Genomic DNA, 23,452 nt, shown 5'->3' with positions numbered 1-23,452 from the left:
CGTTTATATTGGGCAGACCAGCCGCTGCCTTAATGTCCGGCTAAGTGAGCACTACAATAATGTAGGCAAGTTGCCACCTGACGGCTTTTTGGCAAAACACTGTCATGGTTCTGCGTGCCAACTGATTCATGGAACTATTTTCGTCAGTAGGAACCGGTCCGATATCACTAGGCTCCTAATTGAAGCCGAACAAATTGATCATTTTGGCGACGCCTGTGTTAGTAACCCCTCTCTGTCTCTTGGTGCCAAAGAGTTACATTTTCTGGGCATGGGTTGTTGAATTGCCTGTCTTGGCCGTTTCAGTGCTGTTTTCTATCTCGTAGAGATAAGTTTCCATGTTCTGTATGATTACTGTTTTCGTGGTCTTATAAAGTGTTCATGTGACAGTCGTGCGAAAAATTGGCATATTAGTCGGCAGGTGAAGGAAATAAACCATTGTTCTTTGTAGCGCCAGTGTGCGTACGTTTCTTTCTTTTCTCCGTGTTCATATGTGCGCTATCTCTTTCAAGTTTTCTGAATAGCTTGTCGACATCGTCACTGCTGCAGTACCCCCTATTTCTGTATGTAGAGTTTATTTTTGTTATTAACCTACTTTCCTGGCAGACTGAGAATTCGGCTTCTCTGGGCAGCCTTCAGAAACTGCACCGACGCTAATGTATAGTGTAAGCTTGACCGCACAGAAAGCGTGGTGCGGGCACTGTAAAGGTCACGCAGTACTTTCGATGAAGTTATTTCCGTTGCTTTGTAATTAAGTTGTTCGATTATTGGACGTATGATTGCATTGCGATATTGTTTAATTTTTCTGAAGGAAAGCTGCACATGCCATCTCTCTCTTTTTGCAGCGACTGCTTCTTTTTGTATTCGCTTCAACTGAAACTAATTCCACCACAAGCTTTTGGTATGAGGCGCTAGCATTCAGGGACGCTGCTGGTGTATGCTCTCTCTCAGCGCTCGCCATTAGAGCCATCAGGTTCCTTACACTTCCGATCTCAAATGCCGAAGCGGAAAGAGTCTTTTCTCATGTAACCTTGATTAACACGGAACTGCGCAATAAGATGAAGCTGGACCTTTTGGAGTCCATCTTAGGGATAAAATGTGGCCTTTGTTTGCAGTAGAAGGCGTCGACAAACTACTCTGTTTCGGAGGAAGTTCCTCGCGAAATGACGGCGAATTATTCTGGGGCTTCCAGCATTTACCGATAGTGTCTTTTCCGTGATACCCTGGAAGTGCGTCGGGGACAAGTAATTAGAGATAATTATGGCCGTGAGGCAGGTGCGTGGCGCGCGTGCAATACAAAATTATTTGCTCAGGTATTTTTCGCTGTTCTCGGCGAGCACGTGCAGTAAAAACAATTGCTATATACCATTTTACATTCTTTCATATAAGTTACTATAAGAAATGGGCAGTGGCGCCCGGTATCATATTAGTTCGTACTCAAAAGGTATAAGAATCACTAATGATTGCTTCCTTTAAGACTTCTGTCGTATTGCCTTCAATAAAACTTTTAATTCATGTGTGGGGACATAGAGCTGTCTACAAACAACGCCGTCGCGCTTTTCACACGAGGTTTACCACACTTTCACCCTTACAACGAGCGGACTGCGATGGAAGGATATCATGAGCGCTCCATTCATAACGGCTGGTAATCCTTGTGCGAACAAGCCCATCTCACGGCTAGTCGGAGAACCAGACGCCCCAAGCACTCGCATGGTAAAGCTGGCGATGCCACTGGCATTGCAAAACATCAGTATAATTTAGGAGTTATGGATGGTACTGTATTCTACAGGGCTACACATAATTTTCAATTTTTATTACTCGGCGTGCCACACATATCTAGAGTCGTGACTTTTTTGGCGAAATTTGAAGAAAAATGGCGACTTTTGGCAACTTTTTGCTCGTCGTTTGGCGACATTGACTGGAAAGTCAGTGGCAACTCTGGCTCTGAATAACATAGCTCGAAGACTGCAATTAAATTGCCTGCAACAGGCGATTTCTCGACATTTTGAAACGCTTAAAATTACTACCTTCGTTTCTGGTGAGCGCCGATTCCGAGTCATGTATTGCATTCAGTATTCGCCTTATGTTAAATGACCACAATGATATGTGCACTTAGGTTGTGCAATATTTATTTAATTGTTATTTGGCATACTCGATCTTCAACATTTCTTTCTCATGTGCTGATAGCGACTACAGCAGTTTCAGTACCGCTGTTTTAGGTAATGTAGGTAAAGAGCACTGTAGGTTGTGCCTGACGGCATTACCTACAGTGCTCTTTGTAACCTAGGGGATCAAGCTCGGAAGGCACTATTGCTGCTTTACAATGATGCCTGGCAAACTGGTATGGTTCCACAGGAATGGAAGTCTAGTCCCCTGATTCCACTCCTCAAAGCTGGTAAGTCGCCTTTCGACATTTCCTCCTGCCGCCCGATTGCACTCGCAAGTTGCGTGGAAAAGGTAATGGAAAAGATGGTACTCAAGCATCTGGAATGGTACTTAGAGTACTGCGAAATCTGTCCAGATGCTGTGGCCGGGTTTCGACGCGGTCGCTCGTGAATAGACAATGTGGTTGACTTGGTAACATTCGTCCAACAACAGAAGGCCTGCAAACATTTACCCGCTGCTCTGTTTCTAGGCGTTAAAGGGGCTTACGACAATGTCAACCACGAAGCCATCCTAAGCGCGTTAGAAGCAGTGGGACTTCGTGGCAAGATCTATATGTGGGTGAACAGCTACTTGCAGGAGAGATCATTTCACATGCAGACAGAATGGCCTGACACCCGGTTATTACGGTAGCCGAGGAGTCCTTCAAGGCTAAGCCCGACCTTCTTCAACCTGACACTCATTAGACCAGTCGGCAACCAGCCAAGCAGCATATGACTTTCCATTTATGCTGACGTCAGCTGTGACGCGGCTTCAACTTTGCGCTCGACTTCAGAAGGTAGCCAAAGTGACATCGCACTATCTGCTTTATCAAGGACACGAGATCGCAAGTGAAAAGTGTGCAGTCGTGGCATTCACCAGAAAGCCAATGTCCTCTTACGGCATATCAATTAACGGGCAATGTGTGTCATCCAGCAGGAGTCACAGGCTCATGGGAGACATAATCGACAGAGACCTGTCTTGGACCCTTCACATAAACTATGCGAAAAAGCGGCTGACTGCTATCTGTCACTAGTTCAGGTTCCTCGCAGGTAAAACTTGGGGAGTGTCCATACATTGTATGTTACAGCTGAACCGGGTATTGTTTATTGGGTTCCTGCGATACAGCCTACCTGCAAAACTAACCTTTGTACGATCCAAAGCATTCAAGCTCAGGCTGTTAGGATATTCCTTGGTTTACCACGCTGCACTTCAAAAGCTGAAACCATTGCCATTACTGAGGACTACTCGGTCACGACGCACATCACCGTTGAGACCATGTGCACTTAAATCAGGCAATATGCGAGGAACCCTTTCCACCACCTGGCAAGCCTAGCTGCTGAAACGCCCGGTACGACATCCAGTGCAACTGCCTATGGCCATCGCGCGTCGTTCACATCAGGGTACGAGCCTGCGGAGAAGCCGGTGTTTCCTCCGTGGTGCTTGCACCTTCCACAAGTACGCCTAACAATTCCAGGACTGCAGAAGAAATCAGCTTTACCCGCCCCAGCACTAAATGAATTGAGCCTACCTGCGCGAAACCTACAGTAATCACGTGCACATCTACACCTATGGGTCGACCACGGTGTCCTGTTCCGGCGGTGCGGTGGTGATACCAGCACGAGAAATAAACCTACGACTCAAAATATCCCATGTAACTACATCTACGGCTGCAGAGCTTATGTCTCTGCGTTGTGCCCTAGAGTACATCGATTCGGAGAGATCGAGCAAATGGGCTGTTTTCTCAGACTCGAAACCGGAGCTACAGTGCCTGCAGTCAACTCTCCGACGCAGATGCCACAAACAGCTTACGTACGAAATTTACCGCGTCAAATAGAAAGGCCACAAGGTTGACTTTAAGTGGATACCCGGTCATTGCGCGACAAGTGGCAATGTTTCCGCAGACAATGCGCCTCGCACATCCCATCGAGAAGAGACCACCGTTCTGATACCTCTTTCTAGGACAGACGCTGCAAGGCAGCTTCGTCACCTGGCATGTAGTATCTGTTTGGCGGAGTGGAACGTGCCAAGTATAAGACGTAGAAGACTCCACCAAATAAACCATACGCTGGAACTCCGAGCTCAATCCGGACTTGGTCGACGGGAAGCTTCGCTTCTTTGTCAGCTTTGGTTGGGGGTTTTCTTCACGAAGGCATACACAACGTTAATTGGAGTGACCGACAGTGCGGCATGCGAGGTCTGTAGTACTGAGGAAGACACCGATCATCTGCTATGTCGCTGTCGTCGACTTGCCTCCCAAAGACGAACGCCTTCTGATGCGATGCGACTATTAGACGATCGGCCGCTCTCCGTGCCGATGCTGCTGGAGCCCCATCGCCATCGCTCCACGGCCGACAAGCCAGTTAAAGCGCTTTTGTGCTTCTTAAGGACTACGGGCCTTTGTGAACGCTTGTGGCTATTGTACAATGCCACCACCACATACATGTCAGAGCACTTATTGATCATTTCTTTTTTTTTGTCGCTCCCCTCTCTCCCATCCTTCCATTCCTCTTCCCTTTCCCCCGGCGTAGGGTAGCCAACCGGACTGCTGTCAGGTTGACCTCCCCGCCTTTTGTATTCCTTCCTTCCCTAAATGTCCCCTTGCCAAAATACACTAGGCTTGCAATTATCACCAAGTGTAAATGAACATAGAAATAACAGCGATAACTAAAGTGGCAAGGTGCATATGCAGCCCATCCTTCGTACTGTTCACCTCTGTTGGGCACATTTACTTGTTTGGAAGGTCTAAGAAACTTTCCACAAGCTGGTTCAACCTTGTGCTTTCAAGATAGCAATGAGAGCTTGGAGGCAGTGCATTACCTTTACAATTCACTTTCTTAACACAAGGTTTTGAATATGCCGAATAGCCAAAAACATGTTAGTCCTTGTGTATCAAGACGTGCACCCAGGTTTCGTAGTTCAGGTTTCAAGCCTAATTTCTAGTAGTGACTGCAGAACCTTGTAATATATTTTGTATGCACTAGTATTATTTATTGCCTGCTTCATTAATGCTGCTGTTGACAAGTGCACACCTGTTTCAGTGTAATCCCCCCATGTAATGCCCGTCAAGGGCCTTTGGGTATGTGAATAAAGAAAAGAGTCGTTGAATGCACGGTAGTAACAAATCTATCCGGGTCTTTCTTAGCAGTGACGGAGGCTTCGTGGTCTATTTCTAGCGTTATGTGCAGTCCACGCACACAACTTTCAAGATCTTCGGCCACTCAGGTTAGAGCTAGAGTCTCCTTTTCAGTTTGCGCGTAGCGCGTTTCGGCTGGAGTCAACGATCTGGAAACAAGCACAACTCTCCGTCTCTCCTTGTTTGGTTGTACCTGAAGCGAAACTGGCCCTAAGTAGTACGGCGATGCGTCCTCAGACAAAATAGTTTCATTATGTGGATCAAACTTTGCTATACACCTATCAGAAGAGATAGCATGTTTTACGTTGTCAAAAGCAATTTGCTAAGGCGTAGCCCTAATCCCCTCCTTCTTCCTTTGCAGCAACTGACGCAATGGCGCGTTCTTATCTGCTAAGCTGCAAAATTGGATAGCGCGAAATCGAAGAAAACTACGAAGGAACACAGATTCACAGGACAAGCGCATTGCACATGGCAGTCAACAACGCTAATCAGGACCGGAAGAGGAAGACATATTCACAACACAACCAAGTTTTCTAGGAGAAGTATTTCTGTACTGCACAGCACAACAGAAGTGTCACTGATACAATCACTGTCTTTTTTTTAAATATGATAAGCCTCCATTAGTTCTCTCACCAGCGCGTTCCCACTTCTGCCCAGAATTGAAATGCTAGTCAGCACTGGCTCCCAGGCACAGGTCCTACATTGCATAAGTAAATGAAAAGTCAAATTATTTTTAACAGATCGCTCGTGCTCCCGTGCTCGATTGTTGATGCAACGACCAGTCTATCCAATATACCCTTACACAAGTGGGTGGGATTTCGTACACGACGCCTACGGCGCATTTACCGTAGGGGCGAACGTGCTTTTTTCCGCACGACGGTTTTTCAAGTGGTCCCGAAATGCGTAGGCATAGCCCAGCCAGTTCATTGGCGCTGAAAGAACTGTAGGTACATTGTACCTGCTTGCCACATTTTTAAGCTGTGTGACACTTCTTGCACATACGGCACCACTTCCGGCCTTTTTCGTGCACGAGCAGAGGCCTCTTCTTGAACTTCGGTTTAATAATAATGTCTGGGGTTTAACGTCCCAAAACCACCATGTGATTATGAGAGACGCCGTAATGGAGGGCTCCGGAAATTTCGACCACCTGTGGTTTTTTAACGTGCACCTAAATCTAAGTACACGGGCCTCAAACATTTTCGCCTCTATCGAAAATGCAGCCGCCGCCGCCAGGATTCGATCCCCACTTCGGTTTTTGAAGGAGGGTTTCGGACACAGCAGTCAAGTTCGAGCAGGGGAATCCAGCCGCCTGTAGGTGGTCAATCTGGCTATTGCAATTATCCTGAGCCAAGTGAACGCAGGACTTTGCCAGCACCTATTCAAGATATTGTGAGGCAAGAGCTCGTTTTGCAACCTTACTATGAGGAGCATCAAAGGGTGAAAGCTCTTTTTGAGCACGCGGAGAGTACTTCCAGCAAATATGCTGCCCCCTTGAAAGCATATTAATATCTAACAATTCCAATGTGTCATTGTTAGGAAGTTCGTGGGTGAAGGTTAAGCCCTTTCTATGTCGTCTGAACAGGCTTAAGATGTCCTCAACAGCACTAGTATTTGTCTGGAAGGGATTAGTGCTTCAAATCACGAGAAAGTCTTCTACATATCTAAAAACTCGTAGAAATTTCGCGCTGTCCAATAGGTTATTCAAGTCACGGCTAGTAGCAGGTAAAGAAATATCGGAAAGCACTGGGGCAAAGCGTTGAATTGCGCGAACAGCACAGGGACTATAGGAAGAAGCGACGACACACAGAGCGCACTGTGTGTCGTCGTCTCTTCCTCTAGTCCCTGTGCTGTTGGCGCAATTCAACACTTTGGATCATAAACCTAAATGCCAAATTGTCAGCCATACTGGGGCAACACACGAACCAACACAAATTCCCTTTCGCTGGATGACTATCTCGCTGTCAGAAGCAACATAAGTTGAGATAAGTAGCATCGACCTGAGGCTCTTGTGTTCGCTTGTTCAAGCCGGGAGCAAATCGATAATCACAGAATTCTTGCAACCACGCCGGCCACTCTGACGCCTTCTCACAGTTGCAGCTCGCTGGTGGCTGTACCGGAAAGACCTGGCAGGAAGAAACATTTTCTTCGTGCGCCGTGGCTCGAAGCCGTTGTATCCTGTCATAGCCGAGGACGCCGACGATAGAGGTCAGCCGTCGGGGGCTCGCTTACATCGTCCATGGTGCCGACCAACTTCCGAAGACCACTTCAGACATCATGTCATGTTTCCGTGACGAACTGCCCTGTCTTGAACACGAAAAGAAGCCCCTTTCTTTATTCGCTCTGTAAGATACATGCGTCAATACACCACGCATGCACAGAGCACTGCGCCAGTAGTCGTGGCACGAAAAGAACTAAACACGATAACACGGACGCTTATGCCACAGAGCGCTTTTCTCGTCCGCGGTTCAGCAGTTCTGCTTCTGTAGATAGGTGGACACGAGCGAGGTCTCGTTGCACTGCTCCAAAGCTCTAGAGAGTTTCGGAACTTCGTAAGGCAGAGTCCCAACACAACTACGGGCTGTCCAGAGAGCCCATGATGCGGCGGTGAGGCTAGGCCTCCCCGTCCCCACGTGGGAGCGGCCCGCGGCGTTGCTCTAAGAGTAGCGTTTCTCAGGACCCAATAAAGTTCTATGTCTGTCTGTCTAGAGAGTTTCGGAGAGCTCGTTTTTCGTGAAATGTACGCATTGATCGAACTTCATTTTTCTTTTACTTCTGTCGTGCAGTGCTCGGACCCGTAGAACCGTCCTTGCTGGGCAAGGTGCTGACGCACGAACATCTCTCGGACACTCTTGACGCCCGAGTGTTCCTCAGTGGCCCGTCAGAGCTACACCATGTCGAAATGAGCAGCTGCTCTGTGGCCATGGAAAACCTTTGGTGGATACGTCAATTCCCGTAAGGATAGCGCAGGACTTTCCTTTTTTTCAGAAAAAAAGTCTCTCAGAACACCCTCCTCCAATCACTATTCCCTACAAAAGCACACTGAAGAGAGTAAGGCACTGAATTTAGGATAGCTAGAATACTTAGGTATGCTACATTTGGAAGTTACGTGCAAAAGGGGAGATCACGCACAGGCATTTCGCACGGAACGAGCGTAATGCACATGAAAATTAACAAACTCCGCATATTGCAGTGACAAGAACAGTTTACCAACTGATCACGCAAATAAATATTAACAACTAGTAATGCGAAACATGCTTATCACTTGTATGCCTTCCCTCCAGCTGTAGAAAAATTACTGTTTTTCACCGGAAATACTTGTCCAAAAAGAAGGCGAGAGTTAAAACCAGAGTGGTGCACGACAGAGTACTTTCCAAGCTGTGGTATACCGTTATTATTAGCCCCGAGAAGTTGGAGTGGCGCCGCCTGGCGGGAAGCTTGTATGACGTCACGGCAGGGACTCTTCGACGCCCGCCGTAGCGCGCCTACATACCGTGCGCTCGCTTCGTACGCTGTTCCGCTGTTTGCATTCAGTATCTCAAGCTTCAGACGATGACGAAAACAGCATCGATAATGTTCCTAGTAAAAGGACAAGCTACACATATTTTTTTCTGTACAGTCGGCAAAGATGCCCGCACTCCATCATGCATGCACACTTCGAAAGGGGGGATCAGCTTGTGTTGTTGTGTCGCGCTGCTAACCTCGAAGATGGGTTTGATTACCGACCACAGCAGCCGTATTCCGACGGGAGTGAAAAGCAGGAATATGCCTACGCTTAGATACAGACAGCAGCATGTTAAAAAATTCGAGGTGGTCAAAATTATTCTACAGCGAGCCTCACAATCATGTCGGAACTTTGACTTTATTAGGTTACGTTGTTCACGGGCTAATGCTTTAGGAGATGTGGTGGTTTCGCCTCCACAAGTGTTATTTGCATTGAACGCGTCCGCGGTATGCGGACAGCATTTTTGCCGGTCTGCCAAGCCCCCGACAAGAAGGCATGCAGTATCCAGTCTCGCGAAATATATCTAAGCGTTCCCCCCTTAACACCGCCGAAGCTGTCATTTTAGTTTTTCTTCTTCACTTGCTCTCTGATCATGTTGTATAGTTTCAAGATTTTCTTGCAATAATTTCGGAGCTTCATTTCACTGCAAAAACGAGTTGAGGTTAAATGCGGAAACTTCCCATTGCTGTCTGAGTGTGTATTCAAGCAGCATTGTTGCAACGGCGCAGTCACGCATTTTAGGTATCAAACTCTTAAATTAAGGTTCCTTCTAGTCCATCACTCCTGAGCAGTATCAACCTGTATGTAGACACAACGTGCGAGACCAGCCGTTGCTACATTGAGGCGAAAGACGTTTAATTATTACTTGGGTCCAATCTTTGAGTGCGCCATCGATACACTGTAGAACGCCCATTATGAATTTCTGGCGTTTGTCTGGCAAGCGATTGCTATCAGCAGTGCTCCCACGTGAAATAAACATTAACGTTTGTGACGCAATGCTTGATCGGATCAGCAGTTCAAGAAAATCAGGGTACACGACTACGTAATTCGTGATGACTGTTGAGAAGAAAGCTTTACGTATATGATCCAAGTATGCCAACATCTCAGCATTTCCGAAACCGTTGTGTGTGTGGCAGCGCAATTCTGTTAAATCACCTACACTATTTACAGAGGGAGACATAACTTGCACGACAAACCGCAATGGGCTTAGTGAATTGAAAACGCCGTAATTTCATTTGTCAGACCTCAGGACACGAGCTTTAACCTTGGAGTCTATGCCGTATTGTAATGAAGTTAGAAATAATTAGCATACATATTTCAGCACCGATTTCGCTGAGTACAGGTGGTGAAAACAACCAATGTCTTGCTGTCCTGCATCACCCTTTTCAGGTTTTTTTTTCGTTCGAACGGGAGTTTGCCTATGCAAAGCTATATTATCGAAACTTTACATGACTTCGTTAACTCTCTCTAGTAAAAAAGCTTCCACCTTCTGCCTTGGGAGATTTTAATCGTAAATTTGAGGAGTAATCGCCACCGTATCGCGAAAAGAGCGGTAGACGGCGGGCGCAGAACACGGCAATCGCCGGAGGCGGAGCAAGCGAGTCGTTGCCGTGACGTCACATCGGAGCGACTGCAGCGACGCCAGTGGTCGTTCTCGGGGCTAATACAATGTGGCCAAGAGTACAGGAGAACAACTTCGATTTGCAAAGGTCTTGCTGCTAACCCCTAAAGGCAAACGTGCATAGTGACAGAGACGCCGTCGATGTTGGCTGAGTCAATGCAAGGTATAAATTCTTTACCCGTTTGAGCATTGGAGGGACGCGTGTAAGTGTTCATTGAAGCATGCTAAATCAGCCTGAGGGCACAAGCTAATCGGCTAGCAATGTTGCTGTTTGTTAATCTTAGTTGAAATGTGCCGGATAAGGAGGTTTACCACAAATTTTAGTGAGAGTATGCCACACTTTCCTGGGTTCATGGCAGCAATGCTTGGCATTGACTTTTCAGATTCAAAGCCAGTGTGTCACCGTTAACTACTCATGCAAACGTTGTCTTGTGTTTGCAGGTACAACAATATGGAGAACCTGCGCTTTCATGGCGCCGATGTGGACGAAGCCATTCTGGCAGAGATGCGCTTCTTGCGATTGAATGGCGGAGGTGCTTTGGTCGAAAATACCTGCCGTGGAATGGGACGCAACATTCCACTTATGCGCCGCGTAGCACAGGAAACGGGCCTTCATATAATTGCTGGTACAGGTAAGAATTTCAGCAGGAAGGAATCCTGCGGTCCACCTAGATGTAATAGATTGATCTAGTTATGGCACATCTGCCGTGGTGGTCTAGTGGATATGATGCATGAATGCTGACCCACAGGCCAAGGGGTAGAATCCCAGCCACAACGGCTGCATTTCGATGAAGTCGAAATGCTAGAGGCCCGTGTGTTTAGCATTACGAGCATGGTAACGAACCCCAGTGGAGTATCTCAGAAAGGGAGTCCGACACCAGTCATCTCGACGTATGAACAAGAACTGCTTTATTGACTATTTACATGATTTATATGGATGCTATGAGCGTCCCCTTTATAACGGGGCGGTGACATGTCTGCCACCATGCTCGAAGAAAAAAGAAAAAACTTCCTTGTTTCATGCTGGCCTAATACCTTAATTACATTGATCAAATCTATGTTATTATACCAAAAAATTATAAATTCACGGTCTATCTCTCTGCCTCTTAAGGCAGAATGACCTTATTTTTTTTCCCATTATTTATTTTTGTACTTTATCTCTACTTTTCTGCCACCAATACTCTAACCGTCTCTTACTTATTTCTATCGCGGACGTGTTCAGCTTTCCATTGTTGTCCCTAAAACCCAAGGCTTCATGTAGACTCGTGCCCACACGTATACCTGGGTGAATATCGCCACATTCAATCAGTACATGTTCCATCGTTTCCTTAGTTCCCCCGCAGCATGTACATTGTTCTTCTTCGTTAATGAATCTCGCTTTATAACTTCGCGTTCTAAGGCAGCCCGACCTTGCTTCAAACAGTAAAGCGCTTCCCCTTGAATTATCATAAAACCTTTCCCTCCTTATTTCGTTTTTTCCCTTTCGGTAGTTACTCAGAGCCGGCTTCTTTTCCATCGCTGTCATCCAATAAGTCCTCTCCGCCTCTCTGACCTTCCGCTTAATGCTCCTTGTTGCCATATCGCCCGCACTGCTAGCTGTATATTTACTGGTGAGCCTCCTAGTTCTTTTTCGCCACTGCGTGTCAACGCTTTTTCTATACAAATACCTGAAAACCTTCTCTGCCCATCTACTCTTCTTCATTTTCCTCAGCCTCTCTTCGAATCTCATTTTGCTCTGAGCTTCCCTCACTTCAAAGCCTGTCCATCCCATATCACCCTCTACATCCTCATTTATCGTCTTCCCGTGAGCGCCCAACACGAGCGGCCCACCGTCCTTTGATTTACATCCATTCCTGATTGTACCTCTGACTTCATGCACACCACTGAGTTCCCAAATGTAAGCCCCGGGACCATCACACCCTTCCACAGCCCTCGAAGCACCTCGTACCTATTGTATCCCCATAAAGCTCCGTGCTTCATAATTGCAGCATTCCTCTTTCCCTTTGCTATCGATGCTTTCTCTTGTACTTTAAAAGGGTGTAAATTTGAGCTTGTTGGCTTGGCTTCATAGCAGGGAACAGCGCAGAAACACGAGACAAGAGAGGTGACAGGACTTGGCGCTGTCTCTTGGCGCTGTCTCTTGGACAGGACTTGGCGCTGTCTCCCTGTCTCTTGTACCTCCATATATCTATCCCCCTCATTTACCCATACTCCGAGGTACTTGTACTCGCTTACCGTCGGTATTTTTTGGCCCTGTATGAAGACCGCATGGTCTTCGTGATCATTGAATACCATCAATCCACATTTTGTTGCACTAAATCCAAGTCCTAGAGCCTCACATTCCCTTCCACATATATCTGCCAGTCGCTGTATATCATCTTGACTGTCCGCAAATAAGACAATATCATCAGCATAAAATAGACCTGGAAGCTTCTGCTCAACCATCGTGCCGACCTGTTTGTGCGTCAAATTAAATCCGATTTTGCTACCTTCTAGCGCTTTTTCCATCCTCACCATGTACAGCATGAATAACAGCGGGGACAAAGGACATCCCTGTCTCAGCCCCTTGCTAATTTCAACGCTGTCCTTGCTACTTATTCCTTCCCATTCTATACAAACTGTATTTTGTCGGTATATTTCCCTCAAAAGCTGTATACAGTCGTCCCCTGTGCCCACTTCTTTCAATATATCCCACAAAATTTCCTGATTAACGTTGTCATACGCCCCGGTGATATCTAGATAAGCTACGTATAAGGGCCTGTTTTCTATTTTCGATATTTCTCTACACTGGGTAAGAACAAACAGATTATCGTCTAACCGCCTGTCGATTCGAAATCCATTCTGAAGTTCTCCCAAAATATCACTTTGTTCTACCCACGCTTCTATTTTTAATTTTACTGCCTGCATCGCCATCCTGTATAGCACCAATGTAATGGTTAGCGGTCTATACGAGCGAATGTTATCCTTTCCACCCCTGCCTTTATAGATTAAGTTCATTCTACTTTTTCGCCAACTGTCTGGTATTTCCCTCTCCTGTAAGCACTTTTCTACGGCTTTCAGCAGTGCTTCTTTAGTGTTATGTCCGAGTTCGTTAATGAGGCTGACGGGAACACCATCTGAGCCCGGAGTAGTGCGCTTAGGAATTTTTCCTTCGGCCTTCTTCGAATTGAAATTCTCTAGTACTACATCTTCGTCAGTTGCACTCCTTTGCGTACTTTTACTCACCGGGGGAATCCCCTGGGCGACCTTTTTAAACGAATCGGCTGTTATCTTTCGGATGTAACCTAGCGCTTCATACCCTTCCAATTGATTTCCTCCTTCATCTACCATATGTTGTTGCATTGTGACAGACTTCCTACCCAGCGCTTTTAGGTGGCTCCAAAATATCCTTGGCGCGGCCTTCTTCTTTTCGCGAATCTCTGTCATCCAGCGTTCACTTTCACCTTTAATTTTTGCCTCGACTAATTTCTGCACAATTGATTTTCGTTCTAAATATATTTCCCATATTTGGTTAACTTCGCCCTGTGGCCGCTTCTCCTTTTTTGCCTGTCTGTGCTCCCGTGATGCCTCACGTCGCCTCTCGATCGCCTCCCGGATTTCTTTGTTCCACCAACTTTTTGGCTTTCTCTTTCCTTTCCAACAAATAGTTTTCTGCTCTTTTTCCGTTTCTTTCGTGATTACATGTAGCAGCTCACTATACTTCCAGTCTTTGCCTGGTAGTTCGTCTACTTTTTCCTCGACTCTTGCGGCTATATTTCTTATTTGTTTGTCATTTAGATACAAGCTGCCAAACTTTGATTCTATGTTCTTATTTTCAGTTTTATATCCCATTTGTAATATTATGCGTTTATGATCACTACCCAAGCTGTTAATGCCTTCCTCGTCTATTCTCCTTTCTAAGTTTGTCATATATTCCTTCTGTCATGAGACAATAATCAATGCTCGATTGCCTGTTTCCGACTTCCCACGTGATCTGCCCCTCACACTTAGGCCCCACGTTAACTATCTCAAGACTATGTTGCTCGCAGAGATCTAGCAGTCACTTGCAATTGGTGTCTGAATATCCGTCAAGGTCATGAATGTGAGCGTTTATGTCCCCTAGAAGGATTATTTCGGCATCATGACCAAATTCTTTAATATCGGTGCTTATGTATTTCACTATCTCCAGATTCTTTTCTCTGCAGTTATTCCCCGTCCACAAGTAAGCTACACCTAGCCACGTTTTCTTTCCACCTACTGTGCCCGAAACCCAGAGGTGCTCTGAACACGTCTGTTTCACTCTATCCCATTTTGTTCTGCTATGAATTAGCATTCCAACACCCCCACCTCTCCTTTCTGATGTGATCCTGTTACATCCTTCCCAAATATAATTGTCAATATGTGGTGGCTCTTCCAAGTCTCTAAGGTGTGTTTCTGTAACCGCATAAACACCTATCTGTTCCTTGTTTAACTGTCCCTCAATATCTAACCATATTGCCTTTTTTCTGCCACCCTGCATGTTAATGTAACTAATTGCAACACGCGCCTTCTTCTCCCTTCTTTTACCTTTTCTCTGGTTTTTCGCTGTACTGCCTGTCAAAGAGTCCCCCTGGTTGTTTTTCCTCATTACAAGCTACCCTGGGCACCGAAGGGCCCGCGTGCCCCCCAAAAAAGCCACTGCGCGTCCTGCAAGTCGCCAACCCACCTCATGACCAAGCTTCATATCGAAGTGTATTCCGTCTCTTCGAAAACCACCCCACCTGTGCACCTCTCTGTTTAATTCCACTACCTCGATGCCTCTCTCTCGACTCATCTGCCATATCTCTTTGTTTGCGTCGACAACCGCTCTTTGCAGGTTTCCGTCACGCACCGGTACCTCCGGTATTGTGCATACCACTATCTGCACCTGAGGGGAAATGGCGCGCATGTCATCTACCCCTTTCGCTAATGTGGTCGCTAGTTCGGCTGATTCTTCATTCAAGACGTCGTTTAGACCTCCCGCGATTATCACGAGGTTACGTCCATTAGCCTTAGTTGCGAGTTTTGCGCTAGCTTGTCTCATCACTGATTTCAGCCCATGTCCTGGGAACTTCCCTCTTAAAACTCGTTTGTCGCCTCTCACCCTTTCCTTGACTGCTTCTGATCATCTAACTAAATTCGAGTCCCCGGCGATTATCACGTGCTCCGACTTTTCTGCTGGACTGTCCCGCACCTGGCCACTGCCTCGGTTACTAGCGCGTGCCACTGCTGCTGTATTGTCCCCTCCCTTTCCCAAAACGACTTCGCGGAAGCTGGGTCCTGTGACCCTTGCACCTGTCTTTTCCAAACCTGTTTCCCCTTCGCGTCTACCACTGTGGGGGTCGATGCCCCTCTGTTCCCGCTGTCGCTTGCTTCCTTGTTCGCGATGACTACCTTTTCTAACCCCTCCTCGGCTGACTTAAGCCTTTGCCCCATAGCCATCGTTTTTTCCCGCTCTGCCGCCAACGCATTCTCCAGCTCGGCGATTCTTACCATGAGCTCATTCTGGGCAGCCATCATCATTTCCATTTCCGCCTCTAACTCGCATTGCTTACACTTGGCGTCAGCTCCCTCTGTCTTCTCATCCGTAGAAACCTCTATTTTCCATCCCATTCCGCACCCTGAACACTTTACGGTCTTTTTGACCATGGCCAGATCGTTCGCACGGCGGATTAGATACACTTAAAGCCAAATGATATCACTATACTCCGCAAGTATGCTACACTGCAAAGCACATGTGTACCTTTCAGCCACGTGGTGTCCGAACAAACAAATAATACAGTGAATAATACAGTGAAATATCAGTGAATAAATGCGCCCCCTGGGCATGCAAGAACAGAACCGAAACTGAATACAACATACTCCCCCGCTCCCTTATGTTTTTTGGTTAGTTGTTAGCATGTATTAATAACAAAACCCAAGTATGCACACTATTCGTTTACATAATACAGAATACACACAATTTCATGCCGTGAACTAATAATTGGCCTGATAGTCCTGAAGGTGGCCTGCGCCTTCGGGTCGGCCGCTCCGGTTGTTGCACTACTGAGGTTGGCTGCCGCAGTACCCCAGGAGATAGTCACTGCGCCCCAAAAGGTGACTGCAGCACAGGAGGCTGCACACGCCAGGGGACAGCGGCTGCGGCATGGCAGGTTGCAATACGCCAGGGGCTGCAACACGGCAGGTTGTAGACTGTGGCACTGGGACTAGAAACTGCGGCTGGTGCCACGCACCCGCTCTGGAACCCAGGAAAGCTTGGAGGCATTCCACGTACGGCCGTCTTCCAGCCTGTAAGAAGCAGGTCCCTTCCTTTCCAACACTTTAGTCAGTGGGGAGAAGGAGCAGTCTCCCTTAAAGCGAACGGATGGTTTCTTGACACGCACAATGTCACCTGCAGCTACCCCTGGTTCCTTGGCAGCTCTCTTCTTGTCCGTGTACAAGTTGCTGCTCTGCTGTTGACGCCGGACCCTACGACGTAGTCACGCCAATTCCTTAGCCGGTTGTTCAACAAAGGCTGGTGCTGAGAAGCCAACGACATCCATCCTGGTTCGAGACCATGCAGCAGAACTGCAGGGACAACCCCAGTGGTTCCCTGTGGAGTGACCCTGTAAATAGCAAGGTAGTCTATGACTGCATGCTTGTCGGAGGGGTCGTCCTTCGAGGAGTGAAACTTGAATAATGTTTTTGAATGTCCGATTGAACCGTTCTATTTGTCCATTCGCCTGGGGGTAGTATACTGACGAATGCAAAAGACGGATTGCTCTGTCTTGCAGAAAGGTAATGAATTCACGTGGAGTGAATTGAGACCCATAGTCGAAAACGATTTCCTCAGGGTAGCCTTCTCGGGCAAAAACACTTTTTAACAAGTCTTTCACGGTGCTCGTGGATACCTCACTGCAAAAATATACTTCCGGCCACTTGGAGTGGTAATCCATAAGCGTTATTCGCCTCGAGGTCTTTGACTGGCGCCCTCTTGCGTGTGACATCATAGAGGGGACTCGGGTGCCACATTTCGCGCGCGCGTTCGCTAGATGAAGGCTGGTCGACGCTACCGGCGAGTCTCTCCTCGAGTTATTGAGACATTAGTGGGCAAGTTCATAAAGCAATTTGTACTGAATGTTCAAGCAAAATGCCCAGTGAAATCAAGCGGAGTTGCCGTCAGTAGCACGTTCAGTGTTGATTGCTCCTGGTGTCGTCTGCTAGCCATCAATGTGTAAATCTACACATATGGCAACGGTTTCTTTTCGCGACTGTCCTATAGCTCTGGCGCACTTAAAATGACTGTCCGGCCCATTTTCGATCAGATTTCAGCGTTCGGGCTTCGGCTACCGTGTCTGCGTGTAAGCGCAATATACGCATAACGCGTGCTGCGCTTGTTCGGTTGCCAAGCCTGCTCCTTCGATTCAATTCCTTTGTACGGAGTTTTAAGCGCATGAGAAGCGACGTGTGATGTCATTCAAATAAATTGTATGGTCGTTACAGGCAACAACCTTTGATTAAATCCAAGTTTTCAGCAGCTGCCCTGTAAGCGTGTCGTAAGTATTTCAAGTTGAAACAAGTTTCCTTTTTTCCCCCTTTTCCCCCCTAAGATGTCTTTTAGTATTAAGCATTCCTGGAAAAATTTGTAATTTGTCTGAAACTTTCTTTTGTACTATACTTGTTTGTTGTACTTAATTCAGACACTTCTGTTCGCACTTATTACAATGTGTATATTAACAGCTGCTATCGATGTTGTTTACTAGAGATAACTTCGGCAGGGACCCTTTAACAAATTTGTTGGGTCCCAAAAGTGTGTTTTTTTGTAACCAATACATGTGTTATGTTCAATGAACTTTCAAACTTCCAAATAAAAGCACGTGTCAAAAGAGAATGAACGACGGTGGTATGATATATTTCGTAGGTTGTGCGGAGTCATTTTTATGCAGCATATTTTAACCCATACGTTAATAAATCAACGTTTGCTGACTCATTCCCGGTCGTTTAAAAGTATGCTGAACAGAATAAGTGTAATCATACTAACTTAGATAAATACAAAGCTTTCGGATCAAAAGTCGTAGTTAGGTGTATTTGCAATAAAATAGTGTAAATCACTCTCAACGGTCGACTCCTGATAGGGCGCGATGCGGTCACTGTACTAAAAAGACTCGCGGGATCCTTATTCATTTGCCTAAGATGACTCGAAGGCGAAATCCATCTTATTTTCTTCATCGATGTTCAGTCGAAGATCCCCGCCTTCTTCCGAATGCTTTTTGAACGTAACGTGGTTTTGCACTGCCTCCAGGATCGGAGGCATCGCAAGCTTTTTAAATATCGCCTGGTTTTGCATTGCCTCCGTGATCGACCCACCGATCACGAAGGCAAAGCAAACCGACGATGTCATGTGATGACGTCATCATTTGACGTGCCGTTATGACGTCACAAATATTGGCGGTCTGTGGTGTCATGAGGGCGTGATAAGGAGACGTCATCAAGTGATGATTTTTTTGCATCACTCGTGTTGAGGCTGCCGACTAGGGACGACTAGGAAATTCTTGCGTTTGATGAGGAATCCAAAGCTTCTACCATAAAATATTCAATCTTGTTACAGTGCGGTAAAGAATAGCAATAACCAGCCAAAGGGGCCAGAAGAATGGTGGGAAAGAGCTCTCTCCTCTTCCAGGACATATTCGCGAATTTTTAACACGAAAGTGTTTTATGCCGGGGTCCACCAAATACATCCGTCACGGATATGACGTTGATAAAATGGACGCCAACGGGTGAGAAAGAAAAAAGATCCCCGCTGGGAATCGAACCCACGACCTTGCGGCCGCGACGGCAAGCGCCCGACGCCCTACCGACTAAACTAACTCGGCAGATGCTAGACACGGCGGGAACGCGCCTTATATCTTTCACACATTCTCTTTCGCACGGTGCTCTCTGTTGGTCGATTCCACGAAAGATCAAAAAAGTGTGTATATTTGATGTTTCCGATTTTCCTGATAATTTTGTATGTTGTGCACATATGACTGCACAGCACGAAATCGCAGTTCGTTTTCAAATAAAAATTTTTTTCATAACAGGAAAATTCGACAAGTGTCGCCAGTTGACGACGACCAGTTTACAAAGAGTGCGTTTTCGTAAATTCGCGATCATGCTGGCAGCTACAGAAGCTATATATTACAAATATCTTTCTTTTTGGCGGAAGTAGAAGTAAAGAGGAAATAGCTCTTATGATTTCATGGAATTCTGAGCAAATTATGTATTTTTAAAAATTCACGAAAAACGCTGCGTTTTTGAAAATCAGTCAAATTTGGGACGCTATGGCTATTTCTGTGAACATCTTAGCTTGTTCATATTTGCAGCATCAATAGGCCTCTATGTGAATAATGAACGTCTGCATTTGTATTTCTCTAATAATTTTCAAAGTAGTAAATTTTCATGCTCGAAACACCAAAAAGAGAAAAGTGCTCCTCGATTAAAAAATCTATAATAAAAAAAACCCAATCTCAATTTTGTTCAAAGTCCCCCAAAATGTTCTCAAAGGACTGCAGAATGATATTATGAAAAAACATGTTGCATCATTTTTATTAGGACAAAAGCAGAAAATGTCAAACATTGTGTTTCCAGAGCGTGGTGGCTACTGCGTGAAGGACATCTCTAGTAAAAGGAAAATACAGTAACACGTCTTTTTTCTTCTCTGTGCTTCGCTAAACAAGAGTAATGATCTATTGTCGGAAAGTGGGAACTGTTTTGTAAAGAAAAAAAGATCGTTCCAATTAAATGCATTTGCGACACCACTTATATTCCTCGTCGACGGGCAGCACGGACATTTTCATTCCTCTGGATAATTTTTTTTTTTCAGTAAATGCGCTTACCTATATAAAAGCAAAGAAGCTAAACGCGAAATTTGTGTAGCTGAGTCGATCATGCATTGTAAGAATGTGAGAAATCGCAAATAGCGATAGTGGTGAACGGTGAGTACCGCAGTGCAACCTAAGCACAGCAGCCACACATTGTTTGCCAGGCTTTGTCGCTCTGCACGAGAAAATGCTGGGGTGTCGATTGCGTTGGTTACACGATACATTTTTCACCGCTCGTCGCTCTCCCGCCCGGTCTCTGGATCCGCACCGTGCGGATCGTGTGGCAGATCGAGTGGCCTGCGCTACAAGCACTCGTGTAAACGGAGTAGCATGCGTTAGGCGGACAGGTGCAAAGGGCGGCGCGATAGACGCCCGCCTGAGCAGACGACAGCAACGAGCACGGCTGTGCCAGTCAGCCAAACACCACCTGAGATAGAAGTTGAGCATCCAAATTGTGCTTCACCTTGATGCGATCACTGTCCTACGCTCTGAAGGTGGCTACGGGTAGGCGTTATAGCCATGACCGAGATTTTGTACGGACTGCCTCATGGTGCACAAAAAGAAAATTCCGCTGCAGCGGAATTTTCGTTATGTAGAAGATATCGTATCGAGTCTCTTTTGCGGAGGGTCATGAAGTAGGATGCGCGCTCAATTCAAGAGGGAGACCAGATCTGCCAGCACTGCTTCAAGACATACAAGGAGATGCAAAACAAAGCAGATGCAATACAAACAAAACGTGTTTTGTCCGTGGCCAAAACTGCTGCCACCAGTCTTCACGTAATCGATTCTTTTTAAACTCTGCATTATCACATAAGGTTTGACAACGTACACATTTGGGCCAACAAAACCCACACGTCTTGGCGACCGCTCTCCATAAATTCATTTCCATTCATGAAGAGACCTTCGCTTTTATACCAATCTCTCAATTCTGGCACAGCACATCATCATAAGAGACGCATGGAGGGAATGCGTTCTTTAGCACTCAAGATATGAATTATACTCAACTGAAATAGATGAAAGAAAAGGAGGCTACAACTGAAAGTGCCTACCCAGCCAACCATCAATATTTAGAGGATGTCCACAAATGGTCCGAATATCCTATGTTATTTGTGGATATTCAATGGATATTGGGTGAACATCTCTATTTAAATATCAAAAAATGGATATTCATAAAATATTCGTGAACATTGTTTCACTAACATGCACAAGAGAGCTCAGCATCAGGAAGCCCGAGATATTTAGCGTATATAAAAAGTTCACTTGCTTTGTTCTAATGTTTAGATGGGGTACACCATGGTGGTGACACTCATTATTGGAACTGCTGTTATGGCCTCTGTGATGCTGTTGAGGCAATTTTTCAAATTCCAGATTAACCCAGCGAACATGCTTTCCTTCATACACTACTCGTTGAGCATCTATTTTACCCGTATTTATGTTAGCTGTGTCATCAGTGGTGTTAATACACATGTGTATATATGCATTAATTTTTATATTTGCGGGCTACCAATGCACAATGCCACCATGAAAACTGTATATATATATATATATATATATATATATATATATATATATATGCGCGTCCCCCGAGGCTTTTGCTATATTACGTACAAAGTGGGATTTCAAGTGGTCCAAAGTGGTCCCACTTGCTGCCAAGTGGTTTTCAAAGTAGTACCACTTGCTTTTAAGTGGCCACTGAAGTGGTACCACTTGCTTTCAAGCGCCCATTAAAACAGCACCACTTGGACGGCAACTGGTCTCACTGGAAAAAAAAAAACGTACTTTAATTCTACCGCTGGAGTAGACGTGCGCCAGACCGACACGGCGTTACGAATATTACTGTTGTAGACTTCCAACGAGGTGCCTGCTCATACTGAACCGTTGTGCGAATAACTCGTGTTTAAAACATAGTCACTTCCCTGCGAAAAGGAGCCCTTTTAAACATTCGCCATTATCTGCCACGACCTAACAGCAATGAACTCTGCTAGCTCCGACTGCTTTTTTCATAATGCCGCCATGTCTGCTCCGTCTGTTTGCAGATGAGTAGGGGTAGCCCTAGTCCCGTATATTTGTTTTTATGTTTTCATGCGCTAATGCTAAATAAAAACCTATTTCATAGTATTATTACTAAATAAATAATGTTGTGCTTTTTATTTAGAGCTGAAAGTGTTACTAACAGCGGTCTAATATATTGTAGAACTTATTAAGGCACCACAGTTTCGTACAACACATGGCGACTCGTCGTGGGGCTTTCTTCTTGTGTGTATCCGTTATTGCAGCGAGTTTTGTAGAGGGACCCGTCTAACATTACCATGAAATAGTTGGTATTCTTGGTCAGATTTATCTGTGGAAAGTGTTACACGTAATGACCAGCACGTTTGAGCGGTTTTTGCGGCTGTACTGGCGGTATCTTGGATTCATCAGTGGTCGAACTACACCGATTTCCTCAGCAATAATTCTTCCATAAAGAGGTAAGTGTTGCATTAATACATTTCAAGTATAAGTGAACGTTTATCCCGAATGTTCGTGGGCTTTATTAAGCATGGTACCGTATTGTATAGTCCTGTATGCGATGTCTATGTATGCACGAAGTACAGCGCTCAGCGATTGGAATGCGGTAGTCAGCCGGCATGGCGCCTGGCGCTTTCTTACACGACCGTTGGGCACTGAGGACACTGATATACTACTAGTTAAGGTATATATGAAAGGAAAAGCCCTGCTTCCGCACTGTGACAACGTTTGACTATCAGGCGAAAACCCAGCATTCACTGATGACTCAAAAAAGCACCAGCCGTCATGCGTTTCTGTTGAACATTCCAAGTACACGGATGAATGAATGATTGGATGGATGGATTCTATGAGCGTCCCATTATAACGGGGTGGCGACCTGTGCGCCCAAGCTAAACAAAGAACTTCTTTGTTATTTTTAATTTGGCCTATTGCCTTGTCTAGTTCAGTTAAATAAAAGTCCATGAATTCGCAGCCCTTTCGCTAGGAACTCAAAAAATGTCTTGTTTTCCATTGCTACCATCCAATAAATCTTTTTCGCCTCTATGACTTTTCACCTTACGTCTTATGTTGTCATATCGCTTACACTGCCGGCTGGCGAGTCTCCTTGTTTTTTCTCCACTGTGAGTCAACACTCATCGTATACAAATACTGGAGCACTTTTTTTGCCCATTTTCCTTAGCCTCTCTTTGAACCTCATTTCACCCTGCGCT

The 23,452-nt window shown here is 45.8% G+C and overlaps 1 protein-coding gene across 2 annotated transcripts in view; it reads left to right on the top strand.

The window, feature by feature from the left end:
- The window catches only part of LOC119395585 (phosphotriesterase-related protein), a 328,646-nt gene that overhangs the window by 42,144 nt on the left and 263,050 nt on the right, over positions 1-23,452 (top strand). For both annotated transcript variants that reach the window (XM_049416685.1, XM_037662564.2), the window contains exons 2-3: positions 8,059-8,227; positions 10,840-11,030. In XM_049416685.1, coding sequence (XP_049272642.1) covers positions 8,059-8,227; positions 10,840-11,030 — 360 coding nt within the window. The remainder of the gene's footprint in view (positions 1-8,058; positions 8,228-10,839; positions 11,031-23,452) is intronic.

The sequence above is a fragment of the Rhipicephalus sanguineus genome, chromosome 6 (assembly GCF_013339695.2).
Source record: "Rhipicephalus sanguineus isolate Rsan-2018 chromosome 6, BIME_Rsan_1.4, whole genome shotgun sequence".
Classification (NCBI taxonomy): domain Eukaryota; kingdom Metazoa; phylum Arthropoda; class Arachnida; order Ixodida; family Ixodidae; genus Rhipicephalus; species Rhipicephalus sanguineus.
The sequence above is the reverse complement of the archived record's forward strand: the minus strand, read 5'-3'. Positions and strand labels throughout refer to the sequence as shown.